This window comes from Elgaria multicarinata, chromosome 2, assembly GCF_023053635.1.
Source record: "Elgaria multicarinata webbii isolate HBS135686 ecotype San Diego chromosome 2, rElgMul1.1.pri, whole genome shotgun sequence".
Classification (NCBI taxonomy): Eukaryota; Metazoa; Chordata; class Lepidosauria; order Squamata; family Anguidae; genus Elgaria; species Elgaria multicarinata.
In genome coordinates this window covers 4,881,973-4,898,110 of record NC_086172.1, presented here as the reverse complement: position 1 = coordinate 4,898,110, position 16,138 = coordinate 4,881,973, and the positions used below count along the sequence as shown (strand labels likewise).

At 41.0% G+C, this 16,138-nt stretch overlaps 1 protein-coding gene across 1 annotated transcript in view; it reads left to right on the top strand.

The window, feature by feature from the left end:
• The window catches only part of CDC5L (cell division cycle 5 like), a 45,192-nt gene that overhangs the window by 1,529 nt on the left and 27,525 nt on the right, over positions 1 to 16,138 (top strand). Inside the window, exons 2-10 of the mRNA XM_063115926.1 lie at positions 2,740 to 2,843; positions 3,976 to 4,137; positions 4,449 to 4,576; positions 4,926 to 5,025; positions 5,204 to 5,422; positions 8,807 to 8,951; positions 9,758 to 9,946; positions 11,706 to 11,854; positions 14,654 to 14,816. Of these exons, the coding sequence (XP_062971996.1) occupies positions 2,740 to 2,843; positions 3,976 to 4,137; positions 4,449 to 4,576; positions 4,926 to 5,025; positions 5,204 to 5,422; positions 8,807 to 8,951; positions 9,758 to 9,946; positions 11,706 to 11,854; positions 14,654 to 14,816 (1,359 nt within the window). The remainder of the gene's footprint in view (positions 1 to 2,739; positions 2,844 to 3,975; positions 4,138 to 4,448; positions 4,577 to 4,925; positions 5,026 to 5,203; positions 5,423 to 8,806; positions 8,952 to 9,757; positions 9,947 to 11,705; positions 11,855 to 14,653; positions 14,817 to 16,138) is intronic.

The following is a 16,138-nucleotide window of genomic DNA, read 5'->3' as shown; positions in this document are numbered from 1 at the left end:
TCTTGTATTCTGTAATGCTTTGTGTATATTCCTTCATGAAGGAAAAAAACATCATATTGATCATTTGCTCTATGCTCAGCAGTGGCCATTAGGAAAACATACCTGCCTGCAGATGAAAATCCAGGAGATGGAGACTGGCTGCAATCCTATGCGTGCTTATTTAGGAATGAGCCCCATTAAATTCAGTTGGGATTGCTGCGACGCAAATGTGGATGAGATCAGATTGTTAGGCTGAAATTTAAGCCCCCATTACATTATTCATGTGAAAATAAAGGCAAGAAACCCACAGTATTTTACTACTTACATTCATTCAGATATAGATCTTAGTAAAATAATAATTTACCTGTAATAATTGCACAGGGGACTGAAACGTAATTCTCCTTCTAGTCAAGCCTTATTGTAGGCAGAGCTTTGCTGGATCAGACTAAAGGTGGATGTAGTGCAGCAAACTACTTCCCACCGTGGCCAGCCAGATGCCTATGGGGAAGTCAATAAGTAGGCATGATGGCAGTATCCCTCTTCTGCTCATCATAAATAATATGGTCTGTCTTGCATCTGTTGCCAATCAATTTCTATGGATAATCCCTTGTTCTAATATTAGGAGAGAGGCAAGAGGAACGGTCTCTGTATGCACTTTCCCATACCATGGATTCTTCTATAAAACTCTTATACTGGCCTGGTTCAGACAAACACTCTGGGCTGTGAGGTTAGCGTAACCATGTTCAACTGTGGTTAATGCTAACCAAATGCGGAATGCTTGCAGACAACACTTTTAACCCTTTTGTGTTTAAGTTTTCCTTAACCACACGCTAACCACAAAGTGGTTAGTGGAGCACCTGATTCCTCCAACTGATCCACCCTGTATCCCAGCAGCCCTAGTGCTAGGAGCCCTGGCAGTTACGGGTGTCATTTTAGAGCACCAATGAAATCAGCAATTACAAGCATGCATCACCCTGTTTAGTGAGAGGTTCCTTTGCTTTCTGCATCGCCATGCCTGCTATACCTCTACAGTCATCACAGGGGAGGCGGAAGCCTTCCAGGACAGCTGCACTAGCTGCGGCATCAGGCAGTGCCGCCACAGTAATCAGAACTTGAGGGGAGTAATAATGGCGCTTCAACGAGGTAGGAGAAACGGATGCTTCGTATGGGGAACTTGCAAGCAGGGATTTAAAAAGCTCTACTGAAGCATGCTCTGCTAAGAAGAGCAAAAATTGCTCCAAAAAACTAATGCGAAACATGAAATGGCAGCCACAGCAAGTGTATCAATCAGCAGTCCAGAGCAGCCATAGAGCCTGCTGGCTAGAGCGGCCCCGCCTAGCTAGGCAACTCTGTACTGGAAGCTCTGTGCCGTAACCACGGCCCCTTAACCACAGACACGTGTCAGACAACACTTTTAGCTGTGGTTAGTGCCGTTAACCATGTTACACAACATGGTTAGTGAGCCAAACCACAATGTGGTTAATGGGGCAGAAGGTTAGGGAAAACGTGTGTCAGATGACACCGTTAACCAGGGTTAAGCATTCTGTTAACCATTTTGTGGTTAAGCAGCATGGTTTAGTGTGTCGTCTGAATGGGGTCCTTGTCTCTATTTAGTCAGTTGGTTGCTTTTTAGTTTTTGTCCTAAGTAAAGTACTCACCCTCATGATGTTTTGGATGCCTTTCCTGTACCTTTTTCAGCTCTAGGATGTTCTTTTTTGAGATGGATGACCAGAACTGTGCACAGTATTCCAAATGTAACCACCCAATAGATTAGTATAAAGGCACACTGTTACAGGCTTTCTTGTTTTCGCTCTCTTTCTTAATATTTATTAGCATGGAGTTTGACTGGTTAGTCACAGCCAGTTCAGGCCTTACAAGTAAGTGAAATTAGCATTTTCAGCCCTAATGCAGTTTCACTTTACCTGACTTACATTGAATGTCATTTGACATTTTGTTGCATGTTTGGAAAGCTTTCACAGTCCACTTTGGTTTTCAACATTCTGATTAATTTTGTTTAAATTGCAAATTAGGCCAATTCAAAATAGGTTCCTATTCCCAGATAATTCATAAACACAATATATAGCACAGATCTTTGGAGAACCCACTTCTGACATCTCTGAACCAAAACACAAGAAGTAATCTGTGGCCAAGGCCTAAGACACCCATAAGTCCATTAAGTTAAAGCTCTAAAATACTTAACTATTATTTGACAATATTTAACTGGTCAGTTAAGAACTGTGTGGTGTTTTTCTTGAATTTGGGGTGGGGTGGGGGGCAGGCAGTTGGACAGCCCTAGGTAAACTTCTCCTAAAGCCAAAAACCACACTTACAGAGCGCACACTATCTACTGGCTCTCATTTACTGGGGTGTTACCAGCACAAAAAACTGCCCTCTTTACAGAAAATGATAACCTTAGGACAGTTTCTAGTAACTAATAGCAACCACTAACAGGTTAATGACAAACCCGATAGTGCTGTTATGTTGTGCTCCAGTGTGACATTTCTTCCAAACAAAGACTGAACTGGAGGGAGCTTTTTATTATCTGTGGATGCTCCAAAAAGGGAATGTTAGTCTAGTAAAGGAATCCCATCAGAACTCTGTTCGCACTATGTTGCTGCGCAAGCTGGATGGGCTCTGTCCACTCTTAGTAACAGTAGTGTTACTCTTATGGTAGTGTTTCGAAGAAGCAGCTTACCTTTCCCTTCCTGCCTGAGGAAAATGTTGTAATACCTAACAATAAAAAACTCTTTTTGTTTTAAGGATGAAATTCTTAAAGCAGCTGTAATGAAATATGGCAAAAACCAATGGTCTCGTATTGCCTCTTTATTGCACAGAAAATCAGCAAAGCAGTGCAAAGCCAGATGGTATGTAATAAAAATTTGTGAATGTAGTGTATTATTTAGGATACGTTGGATGTGTTTTTGGTAGGAAATAGTTCAGTTCTATGACTGGGGCTGTGTATAGTATGTATCAGAAATCTTTACAAGCTATTTCAAGGAAATCAAATTTTCATGTAATACTTCTGTCTGTGCAGCAACAGCAACAAAAAAAGTTCACAAAATCCAAGTATGAGACCAACTTTTTGCAGATGATAGTCGTTGCTGAATCATGCCTGATATTTAGCCACATATTCATATATATCTTCCTCACAAGGGTGGCTTGTCTATATATGTTGTATCTTTTGTGAGCTAGGAGCTTATAAAGTTCAGCTGCAGAAAAAAGCGTACTTCCAAGTGGACCTTTCCCTAGTTTGGGGAAAAGAGCACAAGTGGCCGGGTGTAATATGTATTGGCTCTCAGTTGTATCCTGATTAATATTGGTGGAGAAAAGCAGCTTAAAGCAAGCTTCATTGGGTTGGGTCGCATTAGTTTTGCAGTGCACATTACAGTGCTTACTTGGAATGTAGCAACCATGCACAACCATGTAGATACAGTAGGATGGTTTCTGATATCAGCAGTCTTTGCTATACACATGTGATACCACTTTTAATTATTTTGGGGGGCCTCTGGTAATTAGAAATAACCAGTGATGAGTATTCTGTATTTATTTATTTTAAAACATTTGTATCCCACCCTATATCATTAGGATCTCAGTGTGGCGTACAGATAAAAGCATACAGTATATAAAACAAATATACTCAGCTAAAAACAAATTAAACCATGAGCCAAGTTAACGTTGTCAAGTCATCACATATTTTCTGATCTGGGAAGTCAGAACCAACATAATGCCAGTGTTAGTATATAGTATGGTGGGCTTCATGCCGTCCACTCAAAGTATTCCTATCCCCAAAGAAAGTTATGTTACCCCTTCTTTTAGCAACTACTGTAAATATAAACATAACAGTTGTAAATTTGTGAATGTAGTGTTTTATTTAGGTCTTTTTATATTACAGTAGAATCAAGAAGTGCTGGTGTGAAATCTGCTTACTGATATGGAGCTGGTTGATAAGAGTTTAATGTTACCAAAAATCCTATCTTTTTCATAATTTTGAATAAGGTATGAGTGGCTAGACCCAAGTATCAAGAAGACAGAATGGTCGCGAGAAGAAGAAGAGAAGTTATTGCATTTGGCCAAACTTATGCCAACGCAGTGGAGGACTATTGCACCAATTATTGGAAGAACAGCTGCCCAGTGCTTGGAACACTATGAATTTCTACTGTAAGTAATTCTGCTCTGTAATGGAAGCACAGCTTCTTTGATGTTGGGAGGCCCTATGGAAGCTTTCTAGTTACAGAAGTGACCTAGGATTGCAGAAGAAACCTTGAGGGCATTTTATAGCTATATAGTGATAAGCCCAGTCCTGAAACTCTGCTCTGACAATCTTTCTTCTCGTGTAGTGAAGACAAGTGCAATGATTGCTGAGGACAACTGACATGTGTGATGTATTTTCTTTAGAATAAAGTCATGTTTTCTTAGCATGTATGTATTTTTCAGATAATTGAACTGGGTTTTTTATGTCATCTTTTCAGGGATAAGGCTGCTCAGAGAGACAATGAGGAAGAAACCGCTGATGATCCTCGAAAACTTAAACCTGGAGAAATTGACCCAAACCCAGAAACCAAGCCAGCCAGGCCAGATCCTATTGATATGGATGAGGGTATGCTTGAAGCAATTGAACAGTGGTGGTTGAGTGGTAGTGTGGCTTTCTCTATGTTGCTGAAATAATGTTGGAGACTAACATTAGTCTCTTCTTGGAGCCTTGGTATAATATCGCTGTATTCCTAAGAGAGGCAACGTAAGTGATATTGACTAAAGCTACTAAAAGAGACTTTTGTTGACCTAAGTCAGGTTTTGAATAAGATTGAATAAAGTTTAGGTGACCTGTCATCTTTGCTAACCAATAGATATTCCTGACTCTTGAGAGGCCTTTTTTATCTATTTCTTGCTGCCAGCTATAAATGAGAACTTTATTAAATTTATTTATATATATTTGTATATATTTACAGATGAACTTGAGATGCTTTCTGAAGCTAGAGCTCGTTTGGCTAACACTCAGGGAAAGAAAGCCAAAAGAAAAGCAAGAGAGAAGCAGTTGGAAGAAGCTAGGTAGGCATAGTCTCTCTCAAGTAAAATGGAATACTTTTATGGAACTCAAATTTTCAATATGGACTGTGCTAATATTTTACACAGTAAACCACTCTTAATGTCTCCGTCAGTAATGGTTTATATTCTGTAGCCAGTAACATTCATTTCAAATCTGGTTTAATTTATTGCATCTCTTTAGGCGCCTTGCTGCTCTGCAAAAGAGGAGGGAACTCCGAGCTGCAGGGATTGAGATCCAGAAAAAAAGGAAGAAGAAAAGAGGTGTAGACTACAATGCTGAAATCCCATTTGAGAAGAAGCCTGCCCCAGGTTTTTATGACACATCAGAAGAAAACTACCAGGCCCTAGATGCAGATTTTAGGAAGCTGAGGCAACAAGACTTAGACGGAGAACTGCGATCGTAAGTTGGTTCTCGATTACAAGTTTGTCTTCACATGGGGCAGTATAGGTGCATGGTAAAGGCTTGTGTAATGTTGCCCAATGAGTGGCATATTAAAGCCATTTTGTGATACTAATGCTTAGCTGTACTTCTTATAAATTCTTACAAAACGTAATATTTTTAGTTTTTATAAAAAGAAAGCATTAAGCTGCTCAAGTTTCTAAGCATCACTTTTGTGGAATGAAAATAATTAAAATATATATGTATTGAATTTTCAAAAAAATCAAGGTCACACTGATGAAGGAAATATTTTGCTGCCTTGGACAGTAACTTTGCTCTGTTCCTAGATAGAGATGGAAAATTTCTGGAAATTTTGTAACCATGGGGGGAAAACCACTTTTTTTTCCGGGGGAAATGGAAATTTTGGAAAAAATTGAAAACAAACAACGCTTATTTTTTAGATTAAAGTCACTTTGTTGCTTTAAGGCAGCCTTCTCCAACTTGGTGCCCTCCAGATATTGTGGACTTCAGCACCTATCAGCCTCGGGCTGCATGGCCAATGGTCAGGAATGCTGGACACTGTAGTCCAAAACATCCAGAGGACACCAGGTTGGGAAGAGTCGTTTAAGGAACGTAAAGCAGCCTTTCTGTTCCTAAAGTTATTTTAGGTAAAACTCATAAAATGATCATTATATTTTAATTTTGTTGAAGTAAACTCAGTAAATTTGTAATTATTGTCTGAATAGATTAGAAGTACATTAAATTACTGCTGCAGCATCAGAAACAGGACTCTATAAAACTCAAGAATGCACATTTACTGTCAGGAATGCACAATGGTATCTCTATTCATTTGTTGGGAAATTGAGCATAAATTTCTTATCTGTAAAATATACAGATCAATTATTGTAATAAGGAATGAAAGAAATAACTATGCTGGGAATCTTACAGAGAGGATTAAACAAAATTCCCCCCCATGGCTTCATTATTTCCAAACATTTTACATCTTTAGTCTTTCTATAAAAGTGTTATTGTTACATAGTTTTTAGAAATTAATTTGCATTACACTATATAAATATTTAGTTTTGAATTCTAAAAAAAATATTTCATTATCCAAGGCTGTTCAATTTTTCAGGAAAAAAACAAAAACCGTCCTCGGGGTGTGGAAATGGGAAAAACTCATATCCCCTCCACCACCAAATTTTTCCATTTTTTTCCTGGGTTTTCACATCTCTATATCTAGAGCGAGATCCAACATTGGGTGAACAGACTTCCACTCACACAACAAACCTTTCCTTTCACCTGCACCCCTCGTGCCCAACATCTGCTCCTGGGGGTACCTTAACCCTCTGGAGCAGATTTGGGCTGTGTGTGTTACACAACAGCTGCAGGGGGAATTCTTTATGTTGACAACTCTTAATGTTTTACCCCTTTGCTCCTGCTCCTTTCAAGACTTCGCTACTCTGCGTCCCCTTTATTTTACTAGTCCTTGTCATAGAAAAAATCCAAATCTTGCAGTGAGAGTATTTTATAAGTATATTAGAATTTCTTAGTGCCAAATGCAGGTTTTCATGTAAAATTTACACAGCCCTATTCCTTGCATCTTAGATTGGTAGAGCAAAAGCTCATGTTGCTATGACTACAGGACGTATGTCACCTTTCCTTATTACCTTATCAAAAGGTCCCTGACATGGATGCCTCCTACCAACATTTCTATTTGTGATGGCTCTAGAATGGATGGGCAACTTTGGGAGGTCTGGTGTCCAATCCTATCCCCCCTCCACAACCCACTGGGTACTGCAGCCCTTCCCGCTACTGGCAAAATTGATACTGCACCAATATTGACATTAAAATGCAGGGGGCGGGGAGCTGTTTTGCTTTAAAATAAGGCTTGGGGAAAGATTAATTTTATGTTCCTGGGAGGGTTCCAGGAGTGTGACTTTCCTTTAAAACAAGGAGTATACGCCCTGCCTGCTTTGTTATAATGCATGGGGCAGAATCCAACAGGGTGTTTATGCCTCCTCCGATTCTCTTGCGCCTGGTTGATTCTTTTGCACATACAGTGGGTCCCACTGATTACATTGCGCAAGCAGAACCCATGGCTTGTGCAACAGCAATTTAGCACTTCCTAGGCAAAGGCCTACAATTAGTGGAAATTCTTGTTCTTGATTGGGGCAAGTTGGCAGACCTCCATTATGTAAGCTTCAACCTACCCCATTTCAAGCATTTTTACTTGTTTCTGGCTGCTCCAGAAGCACTAAATCTTAATTCTGCATGTGGAGTGTCCTGCTTGTGAACAGGAATTGGCGGGGTGTAAGGTAATCACCAGAAGTGTAAGCGCCCCATTGGATTCCACCCAAAATAGCTCCCTTTGCTACTGTGGCGCACCAAATTACAGCACCAAACAGATGTTATTTTTTGTCCTGCCATTTCTGTGCTACCAAACTTCAGCAGCAATAGGAATCTCCCGAAAGGCAGCGGGAGGCACATTCAGTCTGCGGGCTGCATCTTGCCTTCCCCCTCGTGTAGAACCACCAGCTACGTTGATTTGAGAAACTAAGTTACTGGAATCTCTGTTAGTAATAAATTAATTAAGATTAATTTCTATACTAATGATGTAGACAAGACCAAATTTAAAAACAAGCTATCAACAATGAAATACTTGGGTGTAAAGATCTCAAGAAAAAAACCCAAACCACCCACAAGCTTTAGATACAGACACTCATGAATTGCTTTTCAAAGAATGTATAGTATTCATTTTTTGAAAGAAAGTAGATGACCTTGGGCAGGATCCGATGCTCTCATGGTGCCTCTGCAGGTTCTCTTAAACGTGCGGAACTCACTTCCTGCGCAACAGGAAGTGGCAGTTCCAAAAATAACCTTGGAAATTAGCACCAACACTCATTTCTGGGACAGAGCAGGTTAGTGGAGCTCCTTTCCAAGAACTTTGCCACTTTCCATGTTTGGGAAAATAGTTTTTCTGCTTGTTCCCAGATATTTCTGAAATAGTGCTTTCTCATTGGGCTGGTGGTCAGTTCTGCTAGCGATAGGGTTATTGCCCCCTATAGATAACTTCTACTTCCTCCTCCCCCTTTCTGTTTGCATGCTCACCAATATGGCATAGTAAGTGGGGAAATGGAACTTTAGAGGGCATAATTCAGATCTATTTCTCTGAAAGTTAATGACACTTTTATCTCTGGATGAATCCTAAATACTATAAATGACAATAACACTTTAACCAGCTACCTATGTTACATATCTTTCTTTAAAAAAAATAAGAGTAAGGGTTTTTATATGCTTTAAAATATCACGTTTAAGTAAATAAAACCTTTCATCCCTTTCTGAATTAATTATTGAATTGAATTTATTAATTGTTGGTATTTAGTTGAAGGTCTTTTGTGTCAACAGAGAAAAGGAAGGAAGAGAGCGAAAGAAGGACAAGCAACAACTAAAACGGAAAAAGGAATCTGATTTACCTTCAGCAATTCTTCAAACTAGTGGGGTGTCGGAATTTACAAAAAAAAGAAGCAAGTTGGTGCTTCCGGCTCCTCAGGTAAATTGCATGTTGCTAGCACTGTCTGATGGTTGACATTTGGTGCAAATCAAGCTTATTCTTTATTTAAGTGACTGTAGATGCTTATATTGCACCCAAATAATGACCGTTTCGAAATTAAGTTTCAGATGTGTATATCGAACCAGCATCTTTCCCTTAGGGTATTTCCTGATGCGCATTTCCCATTATGTATTGTGTGAATTCCCTTTTTACATCTACGAATTCTTGAACTTGCTATTCTTGAACTTGAACCTGCCAGATTGCTGGGACTGGACCCTGCACTGCAAAACCAGCTAGACACATAACATTTGCCCCCAGCTGGATTGAAGGAGAAATCAGTTGAGGCAGTTCTTGTTTGCTATTAGAATATTCATTAAGGTAGTTCCTATGCCGCTATAACATCCATGTTTGCATGTAACGGTGGCAAATTATGACCCGGTTTGCGTGTAACTGTAACGTACCACCACCATTTTGAATATGCAACCAGCGATTGATCCAAAACTCCATGACATCCAAACCTGAACATTGTGACTTAAACAACCCACAATTAATTGTTAAATTAACTGGTTTGTTTAACCACCATTAACCCATAGTGTCTAGGTTTGGACTTCACAGAGCAGCCTCCGATTGGAGGTCGCATATTCAAAATGTCAGCAGCACACGCCATGCCACATTATTCGCTGGCATGACATGCAGATGGGCCCAGTATGCGTGATGTCAAGGTTGAGCTTTTATTGGATGTTTTACAATGCTTTGAGAATTCTGTTATGTGCAGTTCAGTTTAAGAGGTTTGTTTCCTCTTCAAGATTTCAGACACAGAACTTGAAGAAGTAGTAAAAGTTGGCCAAGCAAGTGAGATTGCACGTCAAACAGCAGAGGAATCGGGGATCACAAACTCTGCTTCCAGCACACTCTTGTCGGAATATAATGTTACCAACAACAGCATTGCCCTTCGAACACCCAAAACACCAGCAGCACAGGACAGGATTTTACAGGTACGCTTTATAACACATCATTTTAAGATCACCCTAGTATCCCAAACCTATTATCCTTTGTACTTTTATTCTTTATTACAGTTCTATAAAGTAACCAGTCTCCCACTGACTCCAGGCAGAATGTGTCCGGTGTCCTAGCAGGTTGCTGTACAAGTTCTTTGAAAAGGGCTTGATATGTCTCCTCTCTGGATTCAAACATAGCCTGGCTAGTAGTGATGTCATCCTATATCTGCTCTCATTCAAGCACAGACAGAGCATGGGGGGAAGGATAGATGGCAGAAACAGCTCAAGTATAGAGTGTAGATCTGTGTGAGAGAGTCATGATCACGCTAGATTCACTGCCAAGTTCCAGGCAGATGGCAGCGGAGACTGCTGCTGCCAGCTGACATTCTGATCAGCAAACTAGCTAAATGTGGGCTAGATGGAACAACTATTAGGTGGATCAGACTCAGAGTGCTCATCAATGGTACCTTCTCAAAAATAATTTGGACAGAAGGGGCAGGGAACGCTTATCAGATTTGCAGACAACAGAAAATTGGGCAGGATAGCTAATGCCCTGGAAGACAGAAGCAAACCTCAAAGTGATCTTGATAGGCTGGAGCGCTGGGCTGAAAACAACAGAATGAAATTTAATAGGGATAAATGCCAAGTTCTACATCTAGGAAATAGAAACCAAAGGCACAGTCACAAGGTGGGGGATACTTGGCTCAGCAATACTACAAGCGAGAAGGATCTTGGAATTGTTGTAGACTGCAAGCTGAATATGAGCCAACAGTGCGATATGGCTGCAAGAAAGGCAAATGCTATTTTGGGCTGCATTGATAGAAGTATAACTTCTAAATCGTGCGAGATACTGGTTCCCCTCTATTTGGCACTGGTTAGGCCTCATCTAGAGTATTGCATCTCTGGGCACCACACTTCAAGAAGGATGCAGACAAGCTGGAGGGCAACCAGGGAGGAGGGCAACCAGGATGATCAGGGATCTGGAAACAAAGCCCTATGAAGAGAGTCTGAAAGAACTGGGCATGTTTAGCCTGGAGAAGAGAAGATTGAGGGGAGACATGATAGCACTCTTCAAGTTCTTGAAAGGTTTTCACACAGAGGAGGGCCAGGATCTCTTCTCGATCCTCCCAGAGTGCAGGACGCAGAATAATGGGCTCAAGTTACAGGAAGCCAAATTCCGGCCGGATGTCAAGAAAACTTCCTGACTGTTAGAGCAGTACAACAGTGGAACCAGTTACATAGGGAGATTGTGGGCCCTCTCTCACTACAGGCATTCAAGAGGCAGCTGGACAGCCATCTGTCAGGAATGCTTTCGGGTGGATTCCTGCACTGAGCAGGGGGTTGGACTCGATGGCCTTGTAGGCCCCTTCCAACTCCACTATTCTATGATTCCCTGCAAAAAAAAGGCAGTCAAGAAGTTTAGTGGAGGATGCTTCTCTCATTTAATCATACTAGAAGGTCTGCATGACTAAATGCACTTTTAAAGAAGCAAAATGTCAGGTTCTCATTAAACTGAGAATTGATGCTTTAGCAATGTTGAGATCCTTTTTGAAAAGTGCATCTTCACTTTTCAGATAGGCATTGGTGGTTTTAAGAGAAAAACATGTTTTTTCCTCCTAAGACTACTCATCAGTGGGTGGTGCTAAGTGTTTTAATCATTTTTTCTTTTAATATCTGATATATTGGTTTTTATTATTATTTTGGTAGAGTTATAATTTTGGAAATGTTTGTGTGCTTTGTATGTCTTGTCATACAGGAAGCTCAGAATTTGATGGCTCTTACAAATGTTGACACCCCGTTGAAAGGTGGTCTTAATACACCCCTTCATGAGAGTGACTTCTCTGGGGTAACACCTCAGAGACAAGTTGTTCAAACGCCAAATACTGTACTTTCTACTCCTTTCAGGTATGCCAAGTTACTCTGAGCTATTGGGTAGGGCAAAGATGCATTTCAGCTTCCCTTTCCTGAATGGGAAGAGCAAAGTTGCATCTCAAAATTTCATAGGTTTACTGTCTCTATGAATGTAGTTGTACAACAGCAGAAAAAATTGCCTTCATTATCAGGGTCTACAAATTTTTGCTGGCTATGCCAAAAATCATAGTCACCAGCTCCCCTCTCCTGGCAAGTCTCCCCAACACCCCTCTGCCCCCAACACCCCCACCAGCCTTTCCTGACAGAAAGTGGCTGATTGGGTAGCACTGCAAGGCTCAGGAAAGCCTTTCGGGAGGGGATTTGCTGATCTGGCCCTGCATGGCTGGCTGTTCATCATGCTCATGACAGGGTTGGGGACACATTTGCCATGGTGAACAGATTTATCAACTTCCTGACTGTTAGAGCAGTACAACATTGGAACCAGTTACCTAGAGAGGTTGTGGGCTCTCCCACACTAGAGACCTTCAAGAGACAGCTGGACAGCCATCTGTCAGGGATGCTTTAGGATGGATTCCTGCATTGAGCAGGGGGTTGGACTCGATTGCCTTGTAGGCCCCTTCCAACTCTGCTATTCTATGATTCTAGTTTTTTGATCACCACCATTTTCACAGTAGAATTTAAAACAGGCTGCTGTTTGCCATAGGATTTTAGGTGTGAAAGACAGATTATTAAAACTTTTGATATCCCAGGCAAAATCTTCATGTTTTCCAGACATATGTGTATGGCTAGTTCTAAAGTCATGTTGGCACTAATATGACTCTTGGTAGTCTCAGTAACTATAACTCCAGTACTAAAACCCATATAACTGATAGTTGGTCCATTTCCTAATCCTCTGTACATCATAAAGGCAGAAATTATGAATTTAGAAGCTTTTCATAAACTCCTCTTGAACATCTTACTATGCTGTGTGTAGTGATCCTCTTGCTGTAGGTTAGACCAGGAGCCTCCAATCTCTTTGGGCACATGAGCACGTCTGGATTTTTGGGAATGTGTTGTGCGCACCATCACAAAATGACTGGCACAGAAGCAGGTTACAAAAAGTCTTTGATCAGTTGTAGGCAGTCATATAATTTATATTGCAAAAAAACACCGCTTTTATAGAAAGACAAGCTGGTGAAGCTAGAAGACAAACCACACTCTTGAAACGACAGTTTTCTGCTCCAACAAAACACCTGTTTCACAGAAAGGAAAGCCGGTTTCCCTACAACATCTCTGAATAAATTCTTCTGAAAGTCCCCCAGATTTATTTCCACAAAATAGGAAGATCACACACACCCAAATCATTTCCCCCCAAACACATAAAACATCCACACACCCCATACTACCAACACACAAAAACCTCTCTCTGGCTGACTTGGGATCATCCCCCAAAATGCTCACTTTCATTTTCTCTGGACCTAATCTCAATCTCCTCCCTCCCTCCCTCCCTCCCTCCCTCCCTCCCTCCCTCTCTCCCACCCATCCATTCCCAGATTCACAACCATGTACCCCATTCATCTATAATACAAACACACATACCTCCCTCCACTTCCCCCAAGGGCTCTCCGTTGCAGGCTCTTTCACCGCTCTTTATACTCCATTGGCATTCCAAACTTTTTCTCTAAATGTCTGGAATGTTCTGCTTATTCCCGCTGTCTCAACTTCCTGGCCTTCAACTCTGCTCTTGGCATCCCTTTCCAATTTGGTTTCTGCCTCCTGCTCTCCACTGAAACGGCCTTTACAGAAACCACTGCTGACCTCCTTGATGCCAAATCCAACTCTGCTCAGTCCTCATTCTCCTTGACTTCTCTGCAGCTTTTGAAACTGTGGATCACTCTTCCCTACTGGATTCCCTTTCTGCCCTAGGTCTCTGTGTTTCTGCCCTTAGCTGGTTCTCCTCTGATCTGTATGATTGATCATTAAGCCTCCTCACATCCCATTGCTTTGAGTACCACTGATATGCTAATGACACCCAGCTGTATCTCTTTACCCCAGAGCTTTTCTTCCCTTACCCAGTCCCAGATCTCCAACTACGGCCTTAGCTAGTCCTAAGGTTTATCCTGGGATCGTCCCGGGGTCATCCCTGTTCATGTAAATGACACACGGGGGATCCAGTGATAAGGCAGGGACGACCCCAGGACGATCCTGGGATAAACCTTAGGTCTAGCTAAGGTTGGTTGTTTCATCATCATCTCAAGTTCAATATGTGCAAGACCAGAGGAATTCCCTCTCAAGTACTCCTCCACTCGTTCACTATCCACTAATGACATTATCCTACATGCTGCTAATCAGGCAGAAAGCCTTTGTTTTCTCATTTTCTCTCTCCTTTGTCGCACAAATTCAGCTGCTTCTTGCTTTATAACATTACCAAAAAATGCACTTCCTCTGTTTTCTCGCAAAATTTCTGGTCCCATGGTTTGCCTAGGTAGCTGCATTTTTCTACTCCTTATCTTCCATGGTCTCATCTTGGTCTATCTAGAATTCTGTTGCTGAAATTCCTTGCTGCTCTTATCACCCTGACCATGTGATTGTAAACTCCTTAATTTTTTAAAAAAACTACTTTTCATTTTAAAGCACTACATACATAGATAATGCTATTTACAAGTAATTGTCCAACTGACTTCACTTTTTCCACTGTGCTTTTTGGAGTATAGTAGTTGTTGAAATACAAAATGGGTGAGTCGCTGATTCAGAACTGCAAACCTAAAATAGACGGGCATTCTGACAATTGCATAAATTAGGTCTCACAATAGACGCAAAGTATGTTGTATGTGAGAAAACCCTTTTTTCCAGGACTCCTACTCATGGGGCTGAAGGTCTAACTCCTCATAGCGGGATGACTCCAAAGCCAGTGGTGGGAGTGACTCCAGGCAGAACACCCCTGCGCGATAAACTGAATATTAATCCTGAAGAGGGAATGGCAGATTATAGCGATCCATCATATTCAAAACATATGGTAAGTAGAAAATTATTTTAACTTTGTTAATGTTATCCATTGTATTGCATAGCCTGGGATTATGAAAAATTGTGACTTGATACTCTTCCCAAACCAAACAGAAATTAGTTTGAACCTTTTGCAAGCGTACTTATGGTACAGGAAATCTCTGACTGGATCTTCTGATTGGTGTGTGTGTGTGTGTGTGTGTGTGTGTTAAAGCCAGGAGAGGGGATTCTAGTTTTGATTAGGATCAGATAGAGGGAAAGGTGGTGCTCTAACCTCTCCCTCCCCTTCACCTACATTTTCCTGGTCTAATCCCCCTTCTCCCAGCTGCTTCTAGCCCTGTTGGGAATGATTGGCAGTTTTTTTCCTTGGCTCACCAGAAATGCAATGAATAACTGGGTTGGAGTCACAAGCACTTGTGTCCCCTCAGGCAGTCTTACACACTGCCTTATTGAGGCCCACTTCACAGTTCGAGGAACTGGCTTCAGAAACATAATTGTGAGAGGGAACAAAATCTATACAGGAAAATCAGTGCAGTGTATTATTCTGTATGTCCAGTGAAACTGTTTTCAAAACCATCCTAAGCGCATAATGAGACTTCATTGAATAGGAAATATTCAATCTCAAGGAAAGAGAGACTCTTCTCTAATCTTGCTCACTTCTGACATTTTTCATCTTGGCTCCCAAAATGAAGCATCACCTTCCGTTGAACTTCCTCTATGCTTGTCTTCCTCAACTTAGTACCTTCCAGATATTTTAGTCCACAACTCCCAGAATTCCTGACCATTGGCCATGGTCAGGAATTCTAGCTAGGAATTCATGCTAGCTAGGAATGATGGGAGTTGAAGTCCAAAACATCTGGGAGACACCAGGTTGGGGAAAGATGATCTATGCACAAGTTCAATTCTACAGGCATTCCCAATCTTGAGTCCCCAGATGATGTTGGATTAACAGCTTCATCATCCCTGACTATTGGTCAGGCTGGGTGGGGGCCATAAGAGTTGTAGTCTAAGGTTGGGAAAGTCTAATTTTGAGGTTCTAAATTATTTCTAAATCCTTCGAATTGTCTAGTACACTATTTTAGTGTATGGGTTTGTGAAGGATCAAACCTGACAGATTAATCCTATCCTTTTTTTTTATCAATCAGGTTTTAAGCTTAACCAATAATTGTGGGCATTATTTATGGGAATGCTGTGGAAATAATTTATCTTGATTTCAGGAAAACATTTGACAAAGTTCTTTGTGATATTTTGGTAATCAGATTGGTTAAATACAGGCTTATATGTTAATACTGTCAACTGGATTCTCAGCTAGTTGGAAAATTGTACTAAGGAGTG